This window comes from Nerophis lumbriciformis, linkage group LG32 (genome assembly GCF_033978685.3).
Source record: "Nerophis lumbriciformis linkage group LG32, RoL_Nlum_v2.1, whole genome shotgun sequence".
Taxonomy (NCBI): Eukaryota; Metazoa; Chordata; class Actinopteri; order Syngnathiformes; family Syngnathidae; genus Nerophis; species Nerophis lumbriciformis.
Genome location: NC_084579.2, coordinates 25,347,820 through 25,369,881, shown reverse-complemented (window position 1 = coordinate 25,369,881; position 22,062 = coordinate 25,347,820). Strand labels below are relative to the sequence as shown.

Sequence of the window (22,062 nt, the reverse complement as noted above, 5' to 3'; positions counted from 1 at the left end):
CAGGAGTTGAAGTAGAGCAGTGCTTCTCATTTATTTTCTGTTACGCCTCCCCCAGGGAGAAGAAAATATTTTGTGCCCCTCCACCACTCTCCACTGTGACTATAAATAGTATAATTTGTCTATAAAATTCTTATAACTATACCTCTGCATAACATTGTACGTGTATTAACATTAAAGGAAGCAACACACAGGCCTTTTCTTCATCTCCCAATGTGGTAACCGTGAAGCCAAGTGCTACATACAATTCATTATATTCTGGTGCGACAAAAAAAGCAGAGGGGTGGGGGGCACTATTTGACAAGGACTGAATTGGAGGCACATGGCAGGGTTAATCTACAAACCCTGTTTCCATATGAGTTGGGAAATTGTGTTAGATGTAAATATAAACGGAATACAATGATTTGCAAATCATTTTCAACCCATATTCAGTTGAATATGCTACAAAGACAACATATTTGATGTTCAAACTGATAACCATTTTTTTTTTTTTGCAAATAATCATTAACTTTAGAATTTGATGCCAGCAACACGTGACAAAGAAGTTGGGAAAGGTGGCAATAAATACTGATAAAGTTGAGGAATGCTCATCAAACACTTATTTGGAACATCCCACAGGTGTGCAGGCTAATTGGGAACAGGTGGGTGCCATGATTGGGTATAAAAACAGCTTCCCAAAAAATGCTCAGTCTTTCACAAGAAAGGATGGGGCGAGGTACACCCCTTTGTCCACAACTGCGTGAGCAAATAGTCAAATAGTTTAAGAACAATGTTTCTCAAAGTGCAATTGCAAGAAATTTAGGGATTTCAACATCTACGGTCCATAATATCATCAAAAGGTTCAGAGAATCTGGAGAAATCACTCCACGTAAGCGGCATGGCCGGAAACCATCATTGAATGACCGTGACCTTCGATCCCTCAGACGGCACTGTATCAAAAACCGACATCAATCTCCAAAGGATATCACCACATGGGCTCAGGAACACTTCAGAAAACCACTGTCACTAAATACAGTTTGTCGCTACATCTGTAAGTGCAAGTTAAAGCTCTACTATGCAAAGCGAAAGCCATTTATCAACAACATCCAGAAACGCCGCCGGCTTCTCTGGGCCCGAGATCATCTAAGATGGACTCATGCAAAGTGGAAAAGTGTTCTGTGGTCTGACGAGTCCACATTTCAAATTGTTTTTGGAAATATTCGACATCGTGTCATCCGGACCAAAGGGGAAGCGAACCATCCAGATTGTTATCGACACAAAGTTCAAAAGCCAGCATCTGTGATGGTATGGGGGTGCATTAGTGCCCAAGTTATGGGTAACTTACATATCTGTGAAGGCACCATTAATGCTGAAAGGTACATACAGGTTTTGGAACAACATATGCTGCCATCTAAGCGCCATCTTTTTCATGGACGCCCCTGCTTATTTCAGCAAGACAATGCCAAGCCACATTCAGCACGTGTTACAACAGCATGGCTTCGTAAAAAAAGAGTGCGGGTACTTTCCTGGCCCGCCTGCAGTCTAGACCTGTCTCCCATCGAAAATGTGTGGCGCATTATGAAGCGTGAAATACGACAGCGGAGACCCCGGACTGTTGAAGGACTGAAGCTCTACATAAAACAAGAATGGGAAAGAATTCCACTTTCAAAGCTTCAATAATTAGTTTCCTCAGTTCCCAATCGTTTATTGAGTGTTGTTAAAAGAAAAAAGGTGATGTAACACAGTGGTGAACATGCCCTTTCCCAACTACTTTGGCACGTGTTGTAGCCAATTCTAAGTTAATTATTATTTGCAAAAAAAAAAATGAAGTTTATGAATTTGAACATCAAATATCTTGTCTTTGTAGTGCATTCAATTGAATATGGGTTGAAAAGTATTTGCAAATCATTGTATTCTGTTTATATTTACATCTAACACAATTTCCCAACTCATATGGAAACGGGGTTTGTAAATGAGTGCAGGTTAAAGAGATAAGTGAACAAAAGTAAGCATCAGGATGACATTTTGCACAATTGTTGCCTGCCTTATATTAGTCTATTGCACCTTTGTGTCTCCTTCGTGCTGTATCAAATGTTTCTGTTCCAGGTTCGTCCTACTTCTTCAAGGGAAAGGACTATTGGCGCGTGCCGAGCAGCGACATGGAGGTGGAGGCGGGCTACCCGCGCCTCATCGCCAAAGACTGGCTGCTGTGCACCGAGATGCAGTCGGACTCTCCGGGCACCGAGCCCAAAAGCACCGAGACCAGAGTCAACGTGCACCATCGCCCGGACCACGCCGAGAACGGCTACGAGGTGTGCTCGTGCACGTCGGACACGGCGTCGCCTTTAGGTGCCCGTCCCTCCCCCTTGTGGCTGCTGCCGCCTCTCTGGACGCTCTCACTGGCCCTCCGCTCTCAACCGCTATGATGCCAAAACACAGAAGTACTTAAAACTCACTGGAACATTCTCTTTACAGAAGTACTGATCGGTATCATTATTTATTGCTCAAGCCATTTGATGTAAAGGCCTTGCAGAATACTGTACAGTCAATGCACAGGTGGAATCCAGTCCAGTTGAAATGAAAAGGTGGATGACGCTTTAAAGAAAATAAGTGACATAGAAAGATGAGGCGCAGCTAAAGTTTACAAGAAAAGTTCTGGTTTTAGTTACATGGAACGATGAGGAGAGTAAGCATGTGATAAGGAAGGAATAGCTTGACCTATTTTAAGACACATTCTGATACTGTTATATCCAATTAATGAAAGGCTATTGGGCAGCAGACAAGAAATTACAGGCGACTTTTGGCATTTAGGTTAACAGATACATTTACTGATGTCATCACGAGGGCTGCAAAATCCAATTTATAACGCTTCTGATGTTTCTGTCGGTGGACCAAAATGTACATTGCAGTCCACTTTACCCTTTGTTAGACAAGAAGCCCCCCCGCCATGCCTTGATATAAGGCAGTAAAACGATTATTGTGATATGTGTTGATTTAACATGCAAACATGCAAAGGATGTCCAAAAGTGAACAAAATCAGGACAATAGGCCTCATTCACTTATTTGATGTTTAAATTTGAGAAAAATCTGTCAGATTACTCAACTTTCCTACAACCAGCCAATGAGGTGTCAAGTTTGAAGTCACGTGACACGGGTCTTGCAAAACAGCATAAAAAAACTAGTTAACTGGGCTACCTCGGAATAATACAACATAATAAACACTTCAATGCGACCCGCTGGATGTTTTCAAACTATAGATATAATTCCAAAGGTTAAAATCTGCATGACTTAACTATTTTTCTAAAGAATTTATTTACAAATGAAGGACAGAAAGTGAACATGTGTTGTTACTGGAACTGCTATGATGTAGAAAAGGGGTCGGGTTAAATAAGCGCTGCTTCTTCCTACTCCTTTTTCGGACATGTTGGAAAGAAAAATTTAAATATGTGATGTTTCATACTGAAATAGTATACATGTTCGAAATAAACTGAAACCAACCAACATGAGGCTAGTTAGCGTGTCTAAATAATCTAAGACATGAGTTACCAAATAAAGCCCTGTTATCCATATAAGTTACCAGAGGTGGGTAGTAACGCGTTACATTTACTTAAGTAACTTTGAAAAAAAAATGTTGTCAGAGTAGTTTCAATGCAATATACTTTTTTTTACTTTTATTTAAGTATTTTTGTGAAGAAGAAACGCTACTTGTACTCCATTACATTGAGTTGAATTCCGATTGTTACATTTATTTATACCATATATATTTATAATATATTGATTAAGACTTACCATGAATTGATTAACGTGGACCCTGACTTAAACAAGTTGAAAAACGTATTCGGGTGTTACCATTTAGTGGTCAATTGTACGGAATATGTACTGTACTGTGCAATCTACTAATAAAAGTTTCAATCAATCAATCAAAACTTGCAAAGACGAATTAGTTTTGTCAGCAAGCCTTCTTCCGGCAGGCACTGTCACATGACTCTGTTTAGCCAATCCAACGTAAGCTTTAGTGACGTTTGACTGCGTTTGACCAATCAAATGGAGCCTCACACCGGGGTTCCAATCAGAACTATAACTACTAAAACTACTGGATTTTTCACCGGGACACACAACTTAGTATATACCATATTTCCTTGAATTAGCGCCGGGGCGGTAATTAATTTAAAACCTCTTCTCACTCCGGCGCGTACCAAAGGCATGCGGTAAATTTAGGCCTGCGCTTATAAATTTGAGTGTGATGTAAGGATACCATCATGAAAAGCACATTTATCGGTAATAAAAAAAACGTTATTATGGTCTTACCTTTACTTATAAATGAAGTCTATGTGCCGCATCTTCTGAACAAAAGCATCGATAACTTGTTTATAGAAGTCTTCCTTATCTTTCTTCAGTTTTAAAAGTCTCTCTGTCTCGATGGAGATCTTCCTTTAATTATTACCTCCTGCTTCGATTGAAAGTCCAGTTTAGAAAACTGTTGTTGTCACTTCTTCTGCAGCCGAGTAGTCGCAAGAATGATCCCTGGGATCACTAGCGCCCTCTACCACCATGAGGCGGGAGTCATTTAATGACTCATATTTGACACACACAGCTATATTAATAAAACATTTTTACTGTTCTTTTTAGCATATTCAATAGCTTGGACCTTAAATCCTACTGAATATCTCTTTATCTTCTTCCCTTTATGCGATTTGAAATTATTGAAATTAGCCTCCTCTATTTTGGAAAATGATGCCTTGAAAGGTGAAGTCTCACTCGTGACGTGACGAGTTTGACCCGGCGGTAAAACAAGGCATATGCTAATTATTGTGCGAAACGAGTTTGACCCGGTGGTAAAACGAGGCATGCGGATAATATATACCCGGCGGCAATTCAAGGAATACGGTAGTAGGGATGTCACCATAAACGGTAATAATGACGACGGCGGCAAGACCCCCAACGGTTGGTATTACTCTTTAAAATTAAAATGATCTAAGAAACTGAGAATGCTAAGTGCACTTGATAAACTCACGGCGGACTGACTGGTGTTGACAGCTCGCAAGCTTAAATGAAAACAAGAGACATACTTGGTCTTTCCCCGTTAAAAACAACATACCCCTATCCAAACGTATATTAACACAATACTGTCTGAGTAACTAAGCTATTCAGTTGTGCACATTGAACCTACAAACTGTGCTCTCTGAGAACGGAATTATGACGATCGAGCTTTCTTCAGAGAAAAGGACACGGAGGTGTTTTATGATGCGTTCAAGGACCGCTGAGCAGAGTAGGACAGACACCATGCCCGTCAGAAATGAAACATAATTAGAATAGATTTAGTTTTTAGCGCCCTATTTCATTTAAATACATCTTAAAGTGCAACTATACAAACCCGCAACACTAAGACAAACACTTCACTGATGCATATGAAAACCCAAGACATGCACAATAGTAGCTTTTCTAACAGTGTGTCTATTTATTTTAGTTATGTTCAAAAAGCTTTTTGAGCACATTCAACAATACTGCGAATAATAATGACAACCGTGATAATTTTGGTCACAATAACCGTGATATTAAATTCTTATATCGTTACGTCCCTCCCTTAATGTACACCATTAAAGAACTGTGATTGGGTATATTCAGAAGTTGTACCACTTATCGACAAGACAACATTAAATATGATTTTGTTTCTGACAACATTTTCGTCTCGTCTTTATACATTAACTAAAATGTCAGTTAATTGTGTTATTGTCTTAGTCAACGTGCCTTTGTTTTGATTAGTTATCGTATTATTTTCACCTGCTCCAATGTAAAAAAAAAAAATAACAAAATAAAATTAACAACTTCGAGCCCAGGGACTGATTAAAAGATGTTCTTTACCATCTAAGGACACACAAAGCCCTCGGTTGCCCATATGAAGGGAAAACATAAATATGTCAAAAATTAAATAAAACATTTTTAAAAATGTAACTTAAAAATAAATTATCAATAAAATATCAGAAACCCATATGGAAAAAACAGTATTTTTTTGCTGTATTTTGACTATAATTGTTCTAAAACTTCAAATTTTTGTTGTGTTATTCCACTATAAATTATTTTTTGTCAAACAGATTTTAATCATTTTAAATAAACACATTTTAAAGTTCAATCATTTCCCATGTGTATGACACACTCAGTTATATGATATATAACCCAAAGTCAAACAGAACATCGAAGTTCTTCATTTTTCAAAGAGCATAAAAATGTTTAGATTTATATTGTTATTTGCTTTTTTTTTGCTCAATCAACTTAAGTCCTAAACAAAAATACCAACCATATAATGTTTTATTATTACATTTTAACCTTTTGAATGCCTTTTGATGAAATTATATCACAGTTTTAATTAGTATAAATGTGAGTTATTTTACTAATTTAAACCTGTTAGCGAAATGAGTGATTTTGTGATACAAAACTCCTGTAAAACTCCTGATCAAAAGGCCTTTAAAATTGTCAAAATAAGATAACAAACCAAAAAAAAATACATATTTGATATTTTATGTTTGGGACTGAAGTTAAAAAATTTGAAGGCGGAAAAAAAGTTCTTTACGCCCTTCAAAAACTTCAGGACTTTTGTGTACTGGTTAGCTCCGAGATAATTAAAATAGAACGTCTCCAGATGGTTTAACATAAATGAGTGTGAATGAGGCCCAACGGGTTGAAGTGTTAGTGGTAATGACATCCAGTGCGATGCTATGCCAACGTTCTAAGAACATCGGTTAGTGAAATGACAAACTACATGAAAGTGATGGTGACTGTTAGTGTTGTCATGCCTGACAGGAAAAGCTTCTAGAAAGAGTAAACCTAGACAGATGGCGACTGACACCTTGACGTATCTGACAGGTGAATGAATATACGGCTGAGGTTGTCAGCTGTACAGATGTCACCAGGAAGACACGCTAACAGCATGCTGGATGGACGCCATCTCACGCTGAAGACACTTGAGCAACAGGAAGATGTTTGAGTGAGGACTTTCTTTTCATTCTGAAAAACTGCATCTGTGTCGTCGTTATCAGAACTCCTTGCTCACGGATTCTCGTCATTTTCAGCGTCCTACACAGAAGCATCAGCTTTGTTACGAATACATGCTCTGTTCTTTCACCTCTAGACTATTTTCAACTGGATTCTTTTTAGCCTCTCGCTCTCTCTGACTTGCGTTGAGCTGCAAATTGAAAAGTAAAAACACATATTTGAGTTGTTCTCAGTTGAGTGTATATTTCAAGGTGTGTTTTGTAATGTAAAATATTTTTCTAACAAAATAAATTGTCACACTGTTTAAAAGTAGTTTGTTCCGTGCTGCACGGATGTTTTGAATCCGTAAGTTCACGCTTCCTGCTCGCAATTGCAAGGATTTACCTGACTGTTCCACTGTTACTCTTACTCTCCACCAAATCAATGGATAGCAGTCTTTCTTACACTTTACACAAGACAAAACTGTTGAGACCGTGCCCACCAAAAGGGGAATGTGGTGAAAAGTTTCAGTCTATTATGGGTTACTTTACAACGGAAAGTACAAACCCTGTTTCCATATGAGTTGGGAAATTGTGTTAGATGTAAATATAAGCGGAATACAATGATTTGCAAATCCTTTTCAACCCATATTCAATTGAATGCACTACAAAGACAAGATATTTGATGTTCAAACTCATAAACTTTATTTTTTTTTTGCAAATAATAATTAACTTAGAATTTCATGGCTGCAACACGTGCCAAAGTAGTTGGGAAAGGGCATGTTTACCACTGTGTTACATGGCCTTTCCTTTTAACAACACTCAGTAAACGTTTGGGAACTGAGGAGACACATTTTTTAAGCTTCTCAGGTGGAATTTTTTCCCATTCTTGCTTGATGTACAGCCTAAGTTGTTCAACAGTCCGGGCGTCTCCGTTGTGGTATTTTAGGCTTCATAATGCGCCACACATTTTCAATGGGAGACAGGTCTGGACTACAGGCAGGCCAGTCTAGTACCCGCACTCTTTTACTATGAAGCCACGTTGATGTAACACGTGGCTTGGCATTGTCTTGCTAAAATAAGCAGGGGCGTCCATGGTAACGTTGCTTGGATGGCAACATATGTTGCTCCAAAACCTGTCTGTACCTTTCAGCATTAAGGGCGCCTTCACAGATGTGTAAGTTACCCATGTCTTGGGCACTAATACACCCCCATACCATCACAGATGCTGGATTTTCAACTTTGCGCCTATAACAATCCGGATGGTTCTTTACCTCTTTGGTCCGGAGGACACGACGTCCACAGTTTCCAAAACCAATTTGAAATGTGGACTCGTCAGACCACAGAACACTTTTCCACTTTGTATCACTTTGTATGAGCTCAGGCCCAGCGAAGCCGACGGCGTTTCTGGGTGTTGTTGATCAACGGTTTTCGCCTTGCATAGGAGAGTTTTAACTTGCACTTACAGATGTAGCGACCAACTGTAGTTACTGACAGTGGGTTTCTGAAGTGTTCCTGAGCCCATGTGGTGATATCCTTTACACACTGATGTCGCTTGTTGATGCAGTACAGCCTGAGGGATCGAAGGTCACGGGCTTAGCTGCTTACGTGCAGTGATTTCTCCAGATTCTCTGAACCCTTTGATGATATTACGGACCGTAGATGGTGAAATCCCTAAATTCCTTGCAATAGCTGGTTGAGAAAGGTTTTTCTTAAACTGTTCAACAATTTGCTCACGCATTTGTTGACAAAGTGGTGACCCTCGCCCCATCCTTGTTTGTGAATGACTGAGCTTTTCATGGAATCTACTTTTATACCCAATCATGGCACCCACCTGTTCCAAATTTGCCTGTTCACCTGTGGGATGTTCCAAATAAGTGTTTGATGAGCATTCCTTTATTGCCACCTTTCCCAACTTCTTTGTCACGTGTTGCTGGCATCAAATTCTAAAGTTAATGATTATTTTCAAAAAATATATATATTTATCAGTTTGAACATCAAATATGTTGTCTTTGTAGCATATTCAACTGAATATGGGTTGAAAATGATTTGCAAATCATTGTATTCCGTTTATATTTACATCTAACACAATTTCCCAACTCATATGGAATTGGGGTTTGTACATTGTATTTATAAAGTGCTTTTCACAGATAAAATCACAAAGCGCTGTACAAATCATAGGTGAAGTAAAACAACAATTCAATTAAAACAACGGCGGCAACATCATAAAAAGGATACAAAATGGATTAAGAATGATAGTTAAAATGTGCATTTTCTAAAAGCTTTACTAAAAAGAGAAGTTTTCAAATGTTTCTTAAAAGTGTCAACACAGTCAAGATCACAGAGGGACTGGTGGAAGTTGTTCCAGAGTCTGGGAGCTATATCCTGGAATGCCAGGTCTCCACGGGTTTTAAAATGAGTTTTGGGGATCTTTAGAAGACCCTGGCCTGAAGACCGGAGGCTGCGCCCTGAAGAGTAGGGGCATAACATGTCAGTGATGTACTGAGGGGCCCCACCATGGAAAGTCTGGACTAATATCTTATACTCAATGCGGAATTTGACTGTAAGCCGATGAAGACTGGATACAATGTGGGTGATATGGGTTGTTCTGGGTCAAAAGTCTGGCTGCTGCATTTTGTACAGTCTGAGGTCTCTTTAGCGTGGACTTGTTGAAAAGAGTGAAGAGAGAATAGTTCTTCCGGACAACCCTTATGTTCTTTAGAACAAATTATTTAAATGTTTTACTTTCATATATTTTGAATTTGAATCGGAAAAAGAAAGCACTGAAACTGAAAAAAAAAATACCTGTAAAAAATTATATTTAAATCTGAAAAAAATGAAGCTCAAATATCAATATATATAAAAGTAAATAATGAAAACACAAAAAAATGTCAAGATAATTAGCATGAATCATGATTAGAGATGTCGATAAATGCTTTAAAATGTAATATCGGAAATTATCGGTATCAGTTCAGAAATTATCGGTATTGATTTCAAAAAGTAAAATGTATGACTTTTTAAAACGCCGCTGTACGGAGTGGTACACGAATGTAGGGAGAAGTACAGAGCGCCAATAAACCTTAAAGGCACTGCCTTTGCGTGCCGGTCCAATCACATAATACCTACGGCTTTTCACACACACAAGTGAATGCAAAGCATATTGGTCAACAGCCATACAGGTGACACTGAGGGTGGCCGTATAAACAACTTTAACACTGTTACAAATATGCGCCACACTGTGAACCCACACCAAACAAGAATGACAAACACATTTCGGGAGAACATCCGCACCGTAACACAACATAAACACAACAGAACAAATACCCAGAACCCCTTGCAGCACTAACTCTTCGGGACGCTACAATTTACACCCCCCGCTACGCCTTACCCCCCCACACCACCTCAACTTCCTCATGCTCTCTCAGGGAGAGCATGTCCCAAATTCCAAGCTGCTGTTTTGAGGCATGTTAAAAATAATAATGCACTTTGTGACTTCAATAATAAATATGGCAATGCCATGTTGGCATTTTTTTCCATAACTTGAGTTTATTTTTTTGGGAAAACCTTGTTACATTGTTTAATGCATCCAGCGGGGCATCACAACAAAATTAGGCATAATAATGTGTTAATTCCATGACTGTATATATCGGTATCGGTTGATATCGGAATCTGTAATTAAGAGTTGGACAATATCAGAATATCGGATATCGGCAAAAAAAACATTATTGGACATCTCTAATCATAATCCTATTTAATCTTAAAAAAATTGTGTGCACTTATTTGTTATCTGAGTACACTGATATGTTTTTAAAAATTCAGCATCAAAACTTGATTTTTAATTTGTAAAGTTTTGCAACATTTTTGGGCCTAATTCAGATCTGTACTGATTCCAAAACCGATCATCCATGAACGAGATCAGCCAATACTGACACCAATCACAATGTTTCCATTTATTCATGGTGAGTGTCATTGACTGATTCACAATATCAACACAATATTTAGAGTAGTTCCTTATTCTTTTGTAGTACATACAAATATTTAAAGCAAAACAAAGTCAGTGGTACACAATGCCATTAATTCATTCATTTTCTACCGCTTGTCGCTCCCTTATAGGGGTTGAGGGTGCTGGAGCCTATCCCAGCTGGACTCGGGCGGAAGGCAGGGTACACCCTGACTAAACAAAAACTAAAATATACTACTCATTCAAATCCTTTAGTTTTTGCCATCAAAGTTTTTCTGTGTCTAGGGAATTATTCCCTGAGTTTGTAAACATGAACAAAAACAACAAAAAAAGATTTTGAGAAAATAAAAATATCGACCTAATCACGATCATATACTGATACAACCCTTGGTATCGACACCAACAATTAATGGATGGATTCACCCTCCTCTTACATGTCGTGTACTGGCTGTGACAACACCAACAGTTGTTATATTATCCTCTCTGACTCTTATCAATCTAATCGTTAATTTTCTGTTAACAGGTGCTTACTTTCTGCTGTAACGTGGTTCCATCTACACTTCTTAAACTTTACTAAGCACTTACTTCTTGTGTAGTTATAAGCTTGCTTGTATGCCTGCTCCTGCTCTTACTCAATTTTTGTATATGTTTAGCCTTGTCCACCAGTGATAACGATACTTGATCATGATACTTAAGGTACTAAGAAGTGCAGTTTATATGCCGTAATGGGGGTGATTATTATTAATTTAGTAGAGCGGCTCCTCACTGTTTATGGAGAAACACAATTAGCTGCGATAGTGCCTTGTCAGCCGGGAGACTAAAAATAAATATAGTGTCAGCCAGAGGGGGTCAGCATTTGTGATCGGCATTAAAAGGCAATAATTAGCAATGGCGATCACATACTTTTTCATGAAAATCGTCCGAAACTGATTGTTTGGCGCATCCCTAATATTTGTGCAAAAAAACAAGCTGCATTGAACGCATCACTGAGAGCAACAGAGGAGATAGCTGATGGAAGATATCATGTATTTACTTTTAGGCATGTACTTGTTGGTAAAGAGACAAATGCCATTGATTGATTGAGACTTTTATTAATAGATTACACAGTACAGTACATATTCCGTACAATTGACCACTAAATGGTAACACCCGAATGAGTTTTTCAGCTTGTTTAAGTCGGGGTCCACGTTAATCAATTCATGGTCAAAATATATATTCATCTAAAAGGAGACTGCAGGCAACAAGAAAACAGACCACTGCAGCAAAGTGACATTCCTCTTTTCTCATGTCTTTCCAAACCAGGTTGTGACTCCCATTTGTACCCCCAATCCCATGTACCACCATAATGACCAACATTGAAATATAGTAGCATAGTACGCTTAAGTGTTCATTAAAACAAGGCAGAGGTTTTAACATTACCATACCATAACATACCAAAGTTATTTATAAAGCCCTTTAAAAAAAACACAGTTGAAAAACAAAGGCCTGTATTGTGGCCAAACAGCTCCATTTTTGTTTCATCTGACATCACATGGACAAAGATAAGACCTTCTGGAGGAAAGTTCTGTGGTCAGATTAAACAAAAATTGAGCTGTTCGGCCACAATACCCAGCAATATGTTTGGAGGAGAAAAGGTGAGGCCTTTAATCCCAGGAACACAATCCCTAACGTCAAGCATGGTGGTGGTGGTATTATGCTCTGGGCCTGTTTTGCTGCCAATGGAACTGGTGCTTTAAAAGGGACAATGAAAAAGGAGGATTACCTCCAAATTCTTCAGGACAACCTAAAATCATCAGCCCGGAGGTTGGATCTTGGGCGCAATTGGGTGTTCCAACAAGACAATGACCCCAAACACACATCAGAAGTGGTAAATGAATGGCTAAATCAGGCTAGAATTAAGGTTTTAGAATGGCCTTCCCAAAGTTCTGACTTAAACGTGTGGACAATGCTGAAGAAACAAGTCCATGTCAGAAAACCAACAAATTTAGCTGAACTGCACCAATTTTGTCAAGAGGAGTGGTCAAAAATTCAACCAGAAGCTTGTGGATGGCTACCAAAAGCGCCTTATTGCAGTGAAACTTGCCAAGGGACATGTAACCAAATATTAACATTGCTGTATGTATACTTTTGACCCAGCAGATTTGGTCACATGTTCAGTAGACTCATAATAAATTTATAAAAGAACCAAACTTCATGAATGTTTTTTGTGACCAACAAGTATGTGCTCCAATCACTATATCACAAAAAAATAAGAGTTGTAGAAATGATTGGAAACTCAGGACAGCCATGACATTATGTTCTTTACAAGTATATCCATCCATCCATCCATTTTCTACCGCTTATTCCCTTCGGGGTCGCGGGGGGCGCTGGAGCCTATCTTAGCTACAATCGGGCGGAAGGCGGGGTACACCCTGGACAAGTCGCCATCTCATCACAGGGCCAACACAGATAGACAGACAACATTCACACTCACATTCACACACTAGGGACCATTTAGTGTTGCCAATCAACCTATCCCCAGGTGCATGTCTTTGGAGGTTACACATAGAAAGAGCAGATACAAATGATCTATAGAGCAATGTGTTAGATAAAAGGCAGTTAAAAAGTTAAAAACAGTTTAAACAGTTCAGTCTCATTTGAATAGTAACACTGTGTTTTAATATAGGAAATAAAACACTGTACTTTAATCAAGTGATTCTTTGGCGTACCACTAGATGGAACCCGGATGGAATAATCACAGTTTGCGAGTCAATGCTTTACATTATTTGACTTGCCTACTAATTTAATTCCACTCAGAAATGTATGTGATATAAAACTCCTGCAAAACAGTATTTGACAATATCTGCAATGTTCCACCCTGAGTGTGTACAAAAGTGCATCCTCCTTTTTTAACAGACATGCGGCTCACTTTGTGCTCTGGCAGTCAGCAGCAGCAAACATTCCAAGAAACACAACACGGCTTTTGCCCACACAATCAGCAGAGGAAGGAAAGGCCCACCCTTTTATTTCCTGTCACTCTAGACTAGTTTGGACCTAAATATGATCTCTTCCTTCTGTAGATCAGTCGGGGTATCTAACATTCTAGCAAATAATTATGATTTTGTTGTATTCACAATGAAGCCAAGAAGAGCAACGATGACTGTTAAAATCACCACCAGATGGTGCTGTTTTTTTATTCTAAAGTGGATGTGACATTTAGTGGTTCGATAGTAAACATGTGTGCGTAAATTACGGACGGCGTATAGCATGGGTTTCAAACTCTGGCCGGCGGGCCAAATTTGGCCCTTGAGGCGATATCAAATTAACACTAAAGCTGGCCCGCGGATTATATATTGCGGCGGTGCCGCGGTAACTCCGCATTCTCCGCTAATTCTAATACTTGCCAACCCTCCCGGGAGTCTTCCAAACTTCAGCGCCCCTCCCGGAAATTGTCAGGTCTGCTTTTCAGCCAGTCCAACGAGTGTTGGCCCAGTCACATAACATGTGCGGCTTCTGCACGCACACACAATTTAATGCAAGCATACTTCATCAACAGCGATACTGGTTACACTGAGGGTAGCCGAATAAAAAACTTTAACACTGTTAGAAATATACGCCACACTGTGAATCCACACCAAACAAGAATGACAAACACATTTCGGGAGAACATCCGCACCGTAACACAACATAAACACAACAGAACAAATACCCAGAACCCTTTGCAGCACTAACTCTTCCGGGACGCTACAGGGTGTGTGTGTGTGGGGGGAGGTTTGGTGGTAGCGGAGGTGTATTTTGTATGTTTTGCATTGCATTCACTCGTGTGTGCGTACAGATCCCTATTAAAAGGTTAATTTGTTCAACCTTGACCCGCGGCTTTGTTCAGTTTTAAATTTTGGCCCACTCTGTATTTGAGTTTGACACCCATGGCGTGTAGTGATTGCTTATCTAGAATTTTGCGGAATTGCTCCAATTTGCAAAATATAAAGCACTACTTGGCTGTAACCAGCAGAGGTGCTGTTGATTCGGTCTCCAGTATTCTTTTTTATCACATGAGTGCCAAGACATCCATCCACCCATCCATCCATCTTCTTCCGCTTATCCGAGGTCGGGTCGCGGGGGCAGCAGCCTAAGCAGGGAAGCCCAGACTTCCCTCTCCCCAGCCACTTCGTCCAGCTCCTCCCGGTGGATCCCGAGGCGTTCCCAGGCCAGCCGGGAGACATAGTCTTCCCAACGTGTCCTGGGTCTTCCCCGTGGCCTCCTACCGGTCGGACGTGCCCGAAACACCTCCCGAGGGAGGCGTTCGGGTGGCATCCTGACCAGATGCCCGAACCACCTCATCTGGCTCCTCTCGATATGGAGGAGCAGCGGCTTTACTTTGAGCTCCCCCCGGATGGCAGAGCTTCTCACCCTATCTCTAAGGGAGAGCCCCGCCACCCGGCGGAGGAAACTCATTTCGGCCGCTTGTACCCGTGATCTTGTCCTTTCGGTCATGACCCAAAGCTCATGACCATAGGTGAGGATGGGAACGTAGATCGACCGGTAAATCGAGAGCTTTGCCTTCTGGCTCAGCTCCTTCTTCACCACAACGGATCGATACAGCGTCCGCATTACTGAAGATGCCGCACCGATCCGCCTGTCGATCTCACGATCCACTCTTCCCTCACTCGTGAACAAGACTCCGAGGTACTTGAACTCCTCCACTTGGGGCAAGATCTCCTCCCCAACCCGGAGATGGCACTCCACCCTTTTCCGGGCGAGAACCATGGACTCGGATTTGGAGGTGCTGATTCTCATCCCAGTCGCTTCACACTCGGCTGCGAACCGATCCAGTGAGAGCTGAAGATCTTGGCCAGATGAAGCCATCAGGACCACATCATCTGCAAAAAGCAGAGACCTAATCCTGCAGCCACCAAACCAGATACCCTCAACGCCCTGACTGCGCCTAGAAATTCTGTCCATAAAGGTTATGAACAGAATCGGTGACAAAGGGCAGCCCTGGCGGAGTCCAACCCTCACTGGAAACGTGTCCGACTTACTGCCGGCAATGCGGACCAAGCTCTGACACCGATTATACAGGGAGCGAACCGCCACAATAAGACAGTCCGTTACCCCATACTCTCTGAGCACTCCCCACAGGACTTCCCGGGGTACACGGTCGAATGCCTTCTCCAAGTCCACAAAGCACATGTAGACTGGTTGGGCAAACTCCCATGCACCCTCAAGGACCCTGCCGAGAGTATATGCCAAGTGCCAAGTGCCAAGACAGTTGGTGCTATTTTTTGTATTTGCTCAGCTGAGGTTCCAAGCATGTAGCATCAGTAGCTGCGTTTCCATTACCCCTAGAAATGCGCAAAACCTAAATAGCGAATTAAGAAACTCGTAATAGAAACACCCATATTTCGAAAAACCTCTCAAATATCGCAAAAACATTTTTACGCTCTCATGAGGTGTTTTTTTTAGATGTTAAATAAATGTATAGATATTAAAGTGTGTCGCAAAAGCATTAAATATATATGAATTGTGTGTATGTGCTTATTTATGTTTGTTTGTATGTATGTGTGTGTGTATGTACAACATAGTTGTCGCCCAGGATGTGCGGGTGCCACAAAATATCGAAATATCTTCTGTCGTTTTTTGTTGTTTACAAATTCATCCTTGACACAGAAGGACTTTAAGTGCAAACAAATGATTTAAATCAGAGCCAATAATATGAAAATATTTAAATATTTAATTGATATTGTTTAACCACCATCATGTGTTTTTGGCTGGTTATAAGTGTGATCAAAAATGTGATCATAAAAAAAAAACGTGATCATTTAATGATGGTAACTACTTGGTATTGGATCGATATCCAAACAGAAGAAGTGTAGATAAAAACATGTTACAACAGAAATATTAACAGTAAATTAGCGAGTAGATTAATAGCAGTTTTGAGAATATAATACAACTGGAAACTGCTCAGTGGCCTTGTGGTTAGAGTGTCCGCCCTGAGATCGGTAGGTCGTGAGTTCAAACCACGGCCGAGTCATACCAAAGACTATAAAATTGGGACCCATTACCTCCCTGCTTGGCACTCAGTATCAAAGGTTGGAATTGGGGGTTAAATCACCAAAGATTATTCCCGAGCGCGGCCACCGCTGCTGCTCCCTGCTCCTCTCACCTCCCCGGGGGTGAACAAGGGGATGGGTCAAATGCAGAGGACAAATTTCACCACACCTACTGTGTGTGACAATCATTGGTACTTTAACTTTAACTTTAACTTAACAACGCAATGTTAACAAAGATCGGTAGGTTGTGAGTTCAAACCCTGGCCGAGTCATACCAAAGACTATAAAAATGGGACCCATTACCTCCCTGCTTGGCACTCAGCATCAAGGGTTGGAATTGGGGGTTAAATCACCAAAAATGATTCCCGGGCGCGGCCACCGCTGCTGCCTGGGAATCCCCTCACCTCCCAGGGGGTGATCAAGGGTGATGGGTCAAATGCAGAGGACAAATTTCACCACACCTAGTGTGTGTGTGACAATCATCCATCCATCCAAATATTTTAGCAGCAAAATTAAGAGCCTTTGTAACTAGAGATGTCCGATAATATCGGCCTGCCGAAATTATCGGCCGATAAATGCGTTAAAATGTAATATCGGAAATTATCGGTATGTTTTTTTTATTATTATCGGTATCGTTTTTTGTTTTTGTTTTTTTAATTGAATCAACATAAAAAACACAAGATACACTTACAATTAGTGCACCAACCCAAAAGACCTCCCTCCCCCATTTACACTCATTCACACAAAAGGGTTGTTTCTTTCTGTTATTAATATTCTGGTTCCTACATTAGATATCAATATATAACAATACATTCTGCAAGGGATACAGTCCGTAAGCACACATGATTGTGCGTGCTGCTGGTCCACTAATAGTACTAACCTTTAACAGTTAATTTTACTAATTTTCATTAATTACTAGTTTCTATGTAACTGTTTTTATATTGTTTTACTTTCTTTTTTATTCAAGAAAATGTTTTTAATTTATTTATCTTATTTTATTAATTTTTTTAAACAGTACCTTATCTTCACCATACCTGGTTGACCAAATTAGGCATAATAATGTGTTAATTCCACGACTGCATATATCGGTTGATATCGGTATCGGTAATTAAAGAGTTGGACAATATCGGAATATCGGATAACGGCAAAAAGCCATTATCGGACATCCCTATTTGTAACCCATTTTGAAATGGTTCTATTATCATTTATATAACAAATAATATATATATATATATATATATATATATATATATATATATATATATATATATATATATATATATATATATATATATATATATATATACGGTACAGGCCAAAAGTTTGGACACACCTTCTCATTCAATGTGTTTTCTTTATTTTCATGACTATTTACATTGTAGATTGTCACTGAAAGCATCAAAACTATGACACCTGTGAAGTGAAAACCATTTCAGGTGACTACCTCTTGAAGCGCATCGAGAGAATGCCAAGAGTGTGCAAAACAGTAATCAGAGCAAAGGTTGGCTATTTTGAAGAAACTAGAATATAAAACATGTTTTCAGTTATTTCGCCTTTTTTTGTTAAGTACATAACTCCACATGTGTTCATTCATAGTTTTGATGCCTGCAGTGACAATCTACAATGTAAATAGTCATGAAAATAAAGAACATGCATTGAAATGAGAAGGTGTGTCCAAACTTTTGGACTGTACTGTATATTGGTATTGCAAGGGGCTGCAATATATTATCGCGATATAGATTTTAGGTAATTTCGCCCATCCCTCAGTGACATAAATCACGTGGTTGGGGGCGTGGTTAAGAAGGGAGGAGTATATTGACAGCTAGAATTCACCAAGTCAAGTATTTCAAATATATATATATATATATATATATACATATATATATATATATATATATATATATCTACATCCTGAAAATATGCAAACAAAACTGTGTTTAGATAATTGATACTTCAAACTTGCATAAATAAATATTAGGGAATATAACATAACTTGGCTTCTGAGAGCTTCAAAATGTAATGAATAAAATGCTAAAGTTGTTGATAAACAAGCAATTATTTTAATAATTAAATATGGTCATTTTAAATGAATTATTATGATCATATAAAATTAATTATTTCAAATATGTTTATTTTAATGTATAATTCTATGGCTGAAAATACAAATAAAAATACAATTAATGTTGATGTTTTTAGCAAAATATAGTAAAAATGTTTTTTTGTTTTTTTTTAATTAATATATATATTTATTTTTAGGTAAGATAAACATAATAATACAATTTATCTCTAGTCTGGATGATTTAGTCACCCTGTTGTCCTCCCGTCATGAAAAAAGGCTGTCCTCACTCAGGTCGCCCCCTCCAGCTCCGGCTGAAAATCGGGAGATTTTCGGGAGAATATTTGTCCCGGGAGGTTTTCGGGAGAGGCGCTGAATTTCTTTAGTCTCCCGGAAAATTCGGGAGGGTTGGCAAGTATGATTTAAGATAGCTGGTGATTAATGTAGCAGTTGCCTCATAGCAATTAGCGCACAAGTTGCCAGCTAACAGTTATCGGTGCAAGATGCCAGCTAGCAATTAGAGCTTTGGTTGCCGGCTAGCAATTAGCGCACCAGTTGCCAGTTAGGGATTAGCGCACCAATTGTCAGCCAGCGTTTAGCGCACCAGTTGCCAGTTGCCGATTAGCACACTAGTTGCCAGCCAGTGATTAGCACACCAGTTGCCAGCTAGCGATCAACAAGCCAGTTGACAACTAGCAATTAGCGCTCTAGTGCTAGCTAGCAATTGCCACTTTAGTGATCAGCTAGCGATTAGTGCTCCAGGTTTCATCTATCGATTAACACACCAGTCGCCAGCTAGTGATTGGCAACGTACCGCAGTTGTCAGCTAGCGATTAGCACTCTAGTGCTAGCTAGCAATTAACGTGCCAGTTGCCAGCTAACAATTAGCACTTTAGTGGTAAGCTAGCGATAAGCACACCAGCTTTCATCTACCGATTAACACACCAGTCGCCAGCTAGTGATTGGCATTGTACAGTAGTTGTCAGCTAGCGATTAGCGCATCAGTTGTCAGCTAGTGATTAACAAGGCTATACTATATTATTTGAATATCTTCGTACTGCACAACAAGCTACATTTAGGACCATAAAACACAATGATGTACAAAATATTTAGGTAGGGGGTCCCCCCACCATCTCTTGGTAAGTTTGGGGGTCCATGGCCTGGGAAACGTGGAAAACCCCTGTTCTATAGGAAGCATCCTAACTACTGAGCTATCTATTCTAAGGGTAAAAGTTAAAGGCATGCAAATAATTTAAAGTACTGTTCTGCATATCCGACAAGACCACTAGTTTTGTTTCATTTAACATTGTAGTTGTTGTGATGAAAGGTCAGTCTGAGGTCTGGTCTAGGACAGTCTGGTGAGGTATATTTGTTGTTCATTATTAGTGCGGTGGTGCTTGTGCTCCAACTCTATTAAAAAACAATGCAAAAATGTGTCTACTGTACACAACATACCATTTGAGTTTGTAGTGGTTCCTACAAAAGTTAAAAATAACCTACTGTAATGTTGAGCTTTTGTGCTTGGCAAAATGTCTGCACACATACCTGGTCTGGCGGCAGACAAGAGTGACAGGCTCAGTAGGACTAGGCGAAGCAGATGCCAGGGATGTGTGGAGGGAGGTTTAGAGGAGGGTCAGAGATTCCTCTAACGCTGACCAACCGGCTGGAACCGGCAGTGACTGGACCCCAGGTCGCCTTGGAGCTAAGACAGGAATGGAAGACATGGCTCAGTCAAGACACAGGTGCAACTCTGGACCCAAATGAGCACATGGGGAACAAAACATAAGACAAGTAGAAAAAGGGTCATTTTATATATATATATGTATATATATATATATATATATATATATATATATATATATATATATATATATATATACAGTATATACAGTGTATGTATGTATGTATATATATATATATATATATATATATATATATATATACATGTGTATATATATATATATACAGTATATATATATATATATATATATATATATATATATATATATATATATATATATATATACGGTATATACATATATATATATATATATATATATATATATATATATATATACGGTATATATACATGTATGTTTGTGTGTATATATATATATATATATATATATATATATATATATATATGTAGTTGTGTATTAACATATATATGTATTTATACAAATATGTGTATATACACACATACATATATGTATATATACACACATACATATATTTATACACATACATATATATATATATACACACATACACATATACATATATATATGTATATATATATATATATATATACACACATATATGTATATATACAATTGTCCAGGGTGTACCCCGCCTTCCGCCCAAATGCAGCTGAGATAGGCTCCAGCGACCCCCCCGCGACCCGAAAGAGACAAGCGGTAGAAAATGGATGGATGGATGTTAATACACACATACATATATGTATATATATATATATATATATATATATATATATATATATATATATATATATATATATATATATATACATATACGTATTTCTATATGTATACATTCGGGCCACCCCAAAAGGGACAAGCAGTAGAAAATGGATGGATAGATGGATATATATATACATATATGTATGTGTATATATATATATATATATATATATATATATATATATATATATATATATATATATACACAGTCGTGGTCAAAAGTTTACATACACTTGTAAAGGACATAATCTCATGGTTGTCTTGAGTTTCCAATAATTGCTACAACTCTTATTTTTTTGTGATAGAGTGAGTGGAGCACATACTTGTTTGTCACAAAAAAAGTTCATAAAAGTTTGGTTCTTTTATGAATTTATTATGGGTCAACTGAAAATGTGACCAAATGTGCTGGGTCAAAAGTATACATACAGCAACATACAGTATCAATGTTGGTGATGTAGAAAAGTTACAGTCAAATCAAATTTGCTTCATGTGAGTGATTATGATTGACAACACCTGTTGACATCTCTGAGCCCATTTAAATAGGGCTCAAGTGATGCAGTCATTAGACTCGGTTACAAACGCGACAATGGGA

The 22,062-nt window shown here is 38.9% G+C and overlaps 1 protein-coding gene across 2 annotated transcripts in view; it reads left to right on the top strand.

Moving 5' to 3' along the window:
* Window positions 1–7,428, top strand: part of mmp17a (matrix metallopeptidase 17a) — a 329,785-nt gene extending 322,357 nt beyond the window's left edge. For both annotated transcript variants that reach the window (XM_061926889.1, XM_061926888.1), the window contains 2 exons: window positions 2,083–2,417; window positions 6,838–7,428. In XM_061926889.1, coding sequence (XP_061782873.1) covers window positions 2,083–2,402 — 320 coding nt within the window. In that variant the 3' untranslated portion in view covers window positions 2,403–2,417; window positions 6,838–7,428. The remainder of the gene's footprint in view (window positions 1–2,082; window positions 2,418–6,837) is intronic.
* Window positions 7,429–22,062: the final 14,634 nt, after the last annotated feature.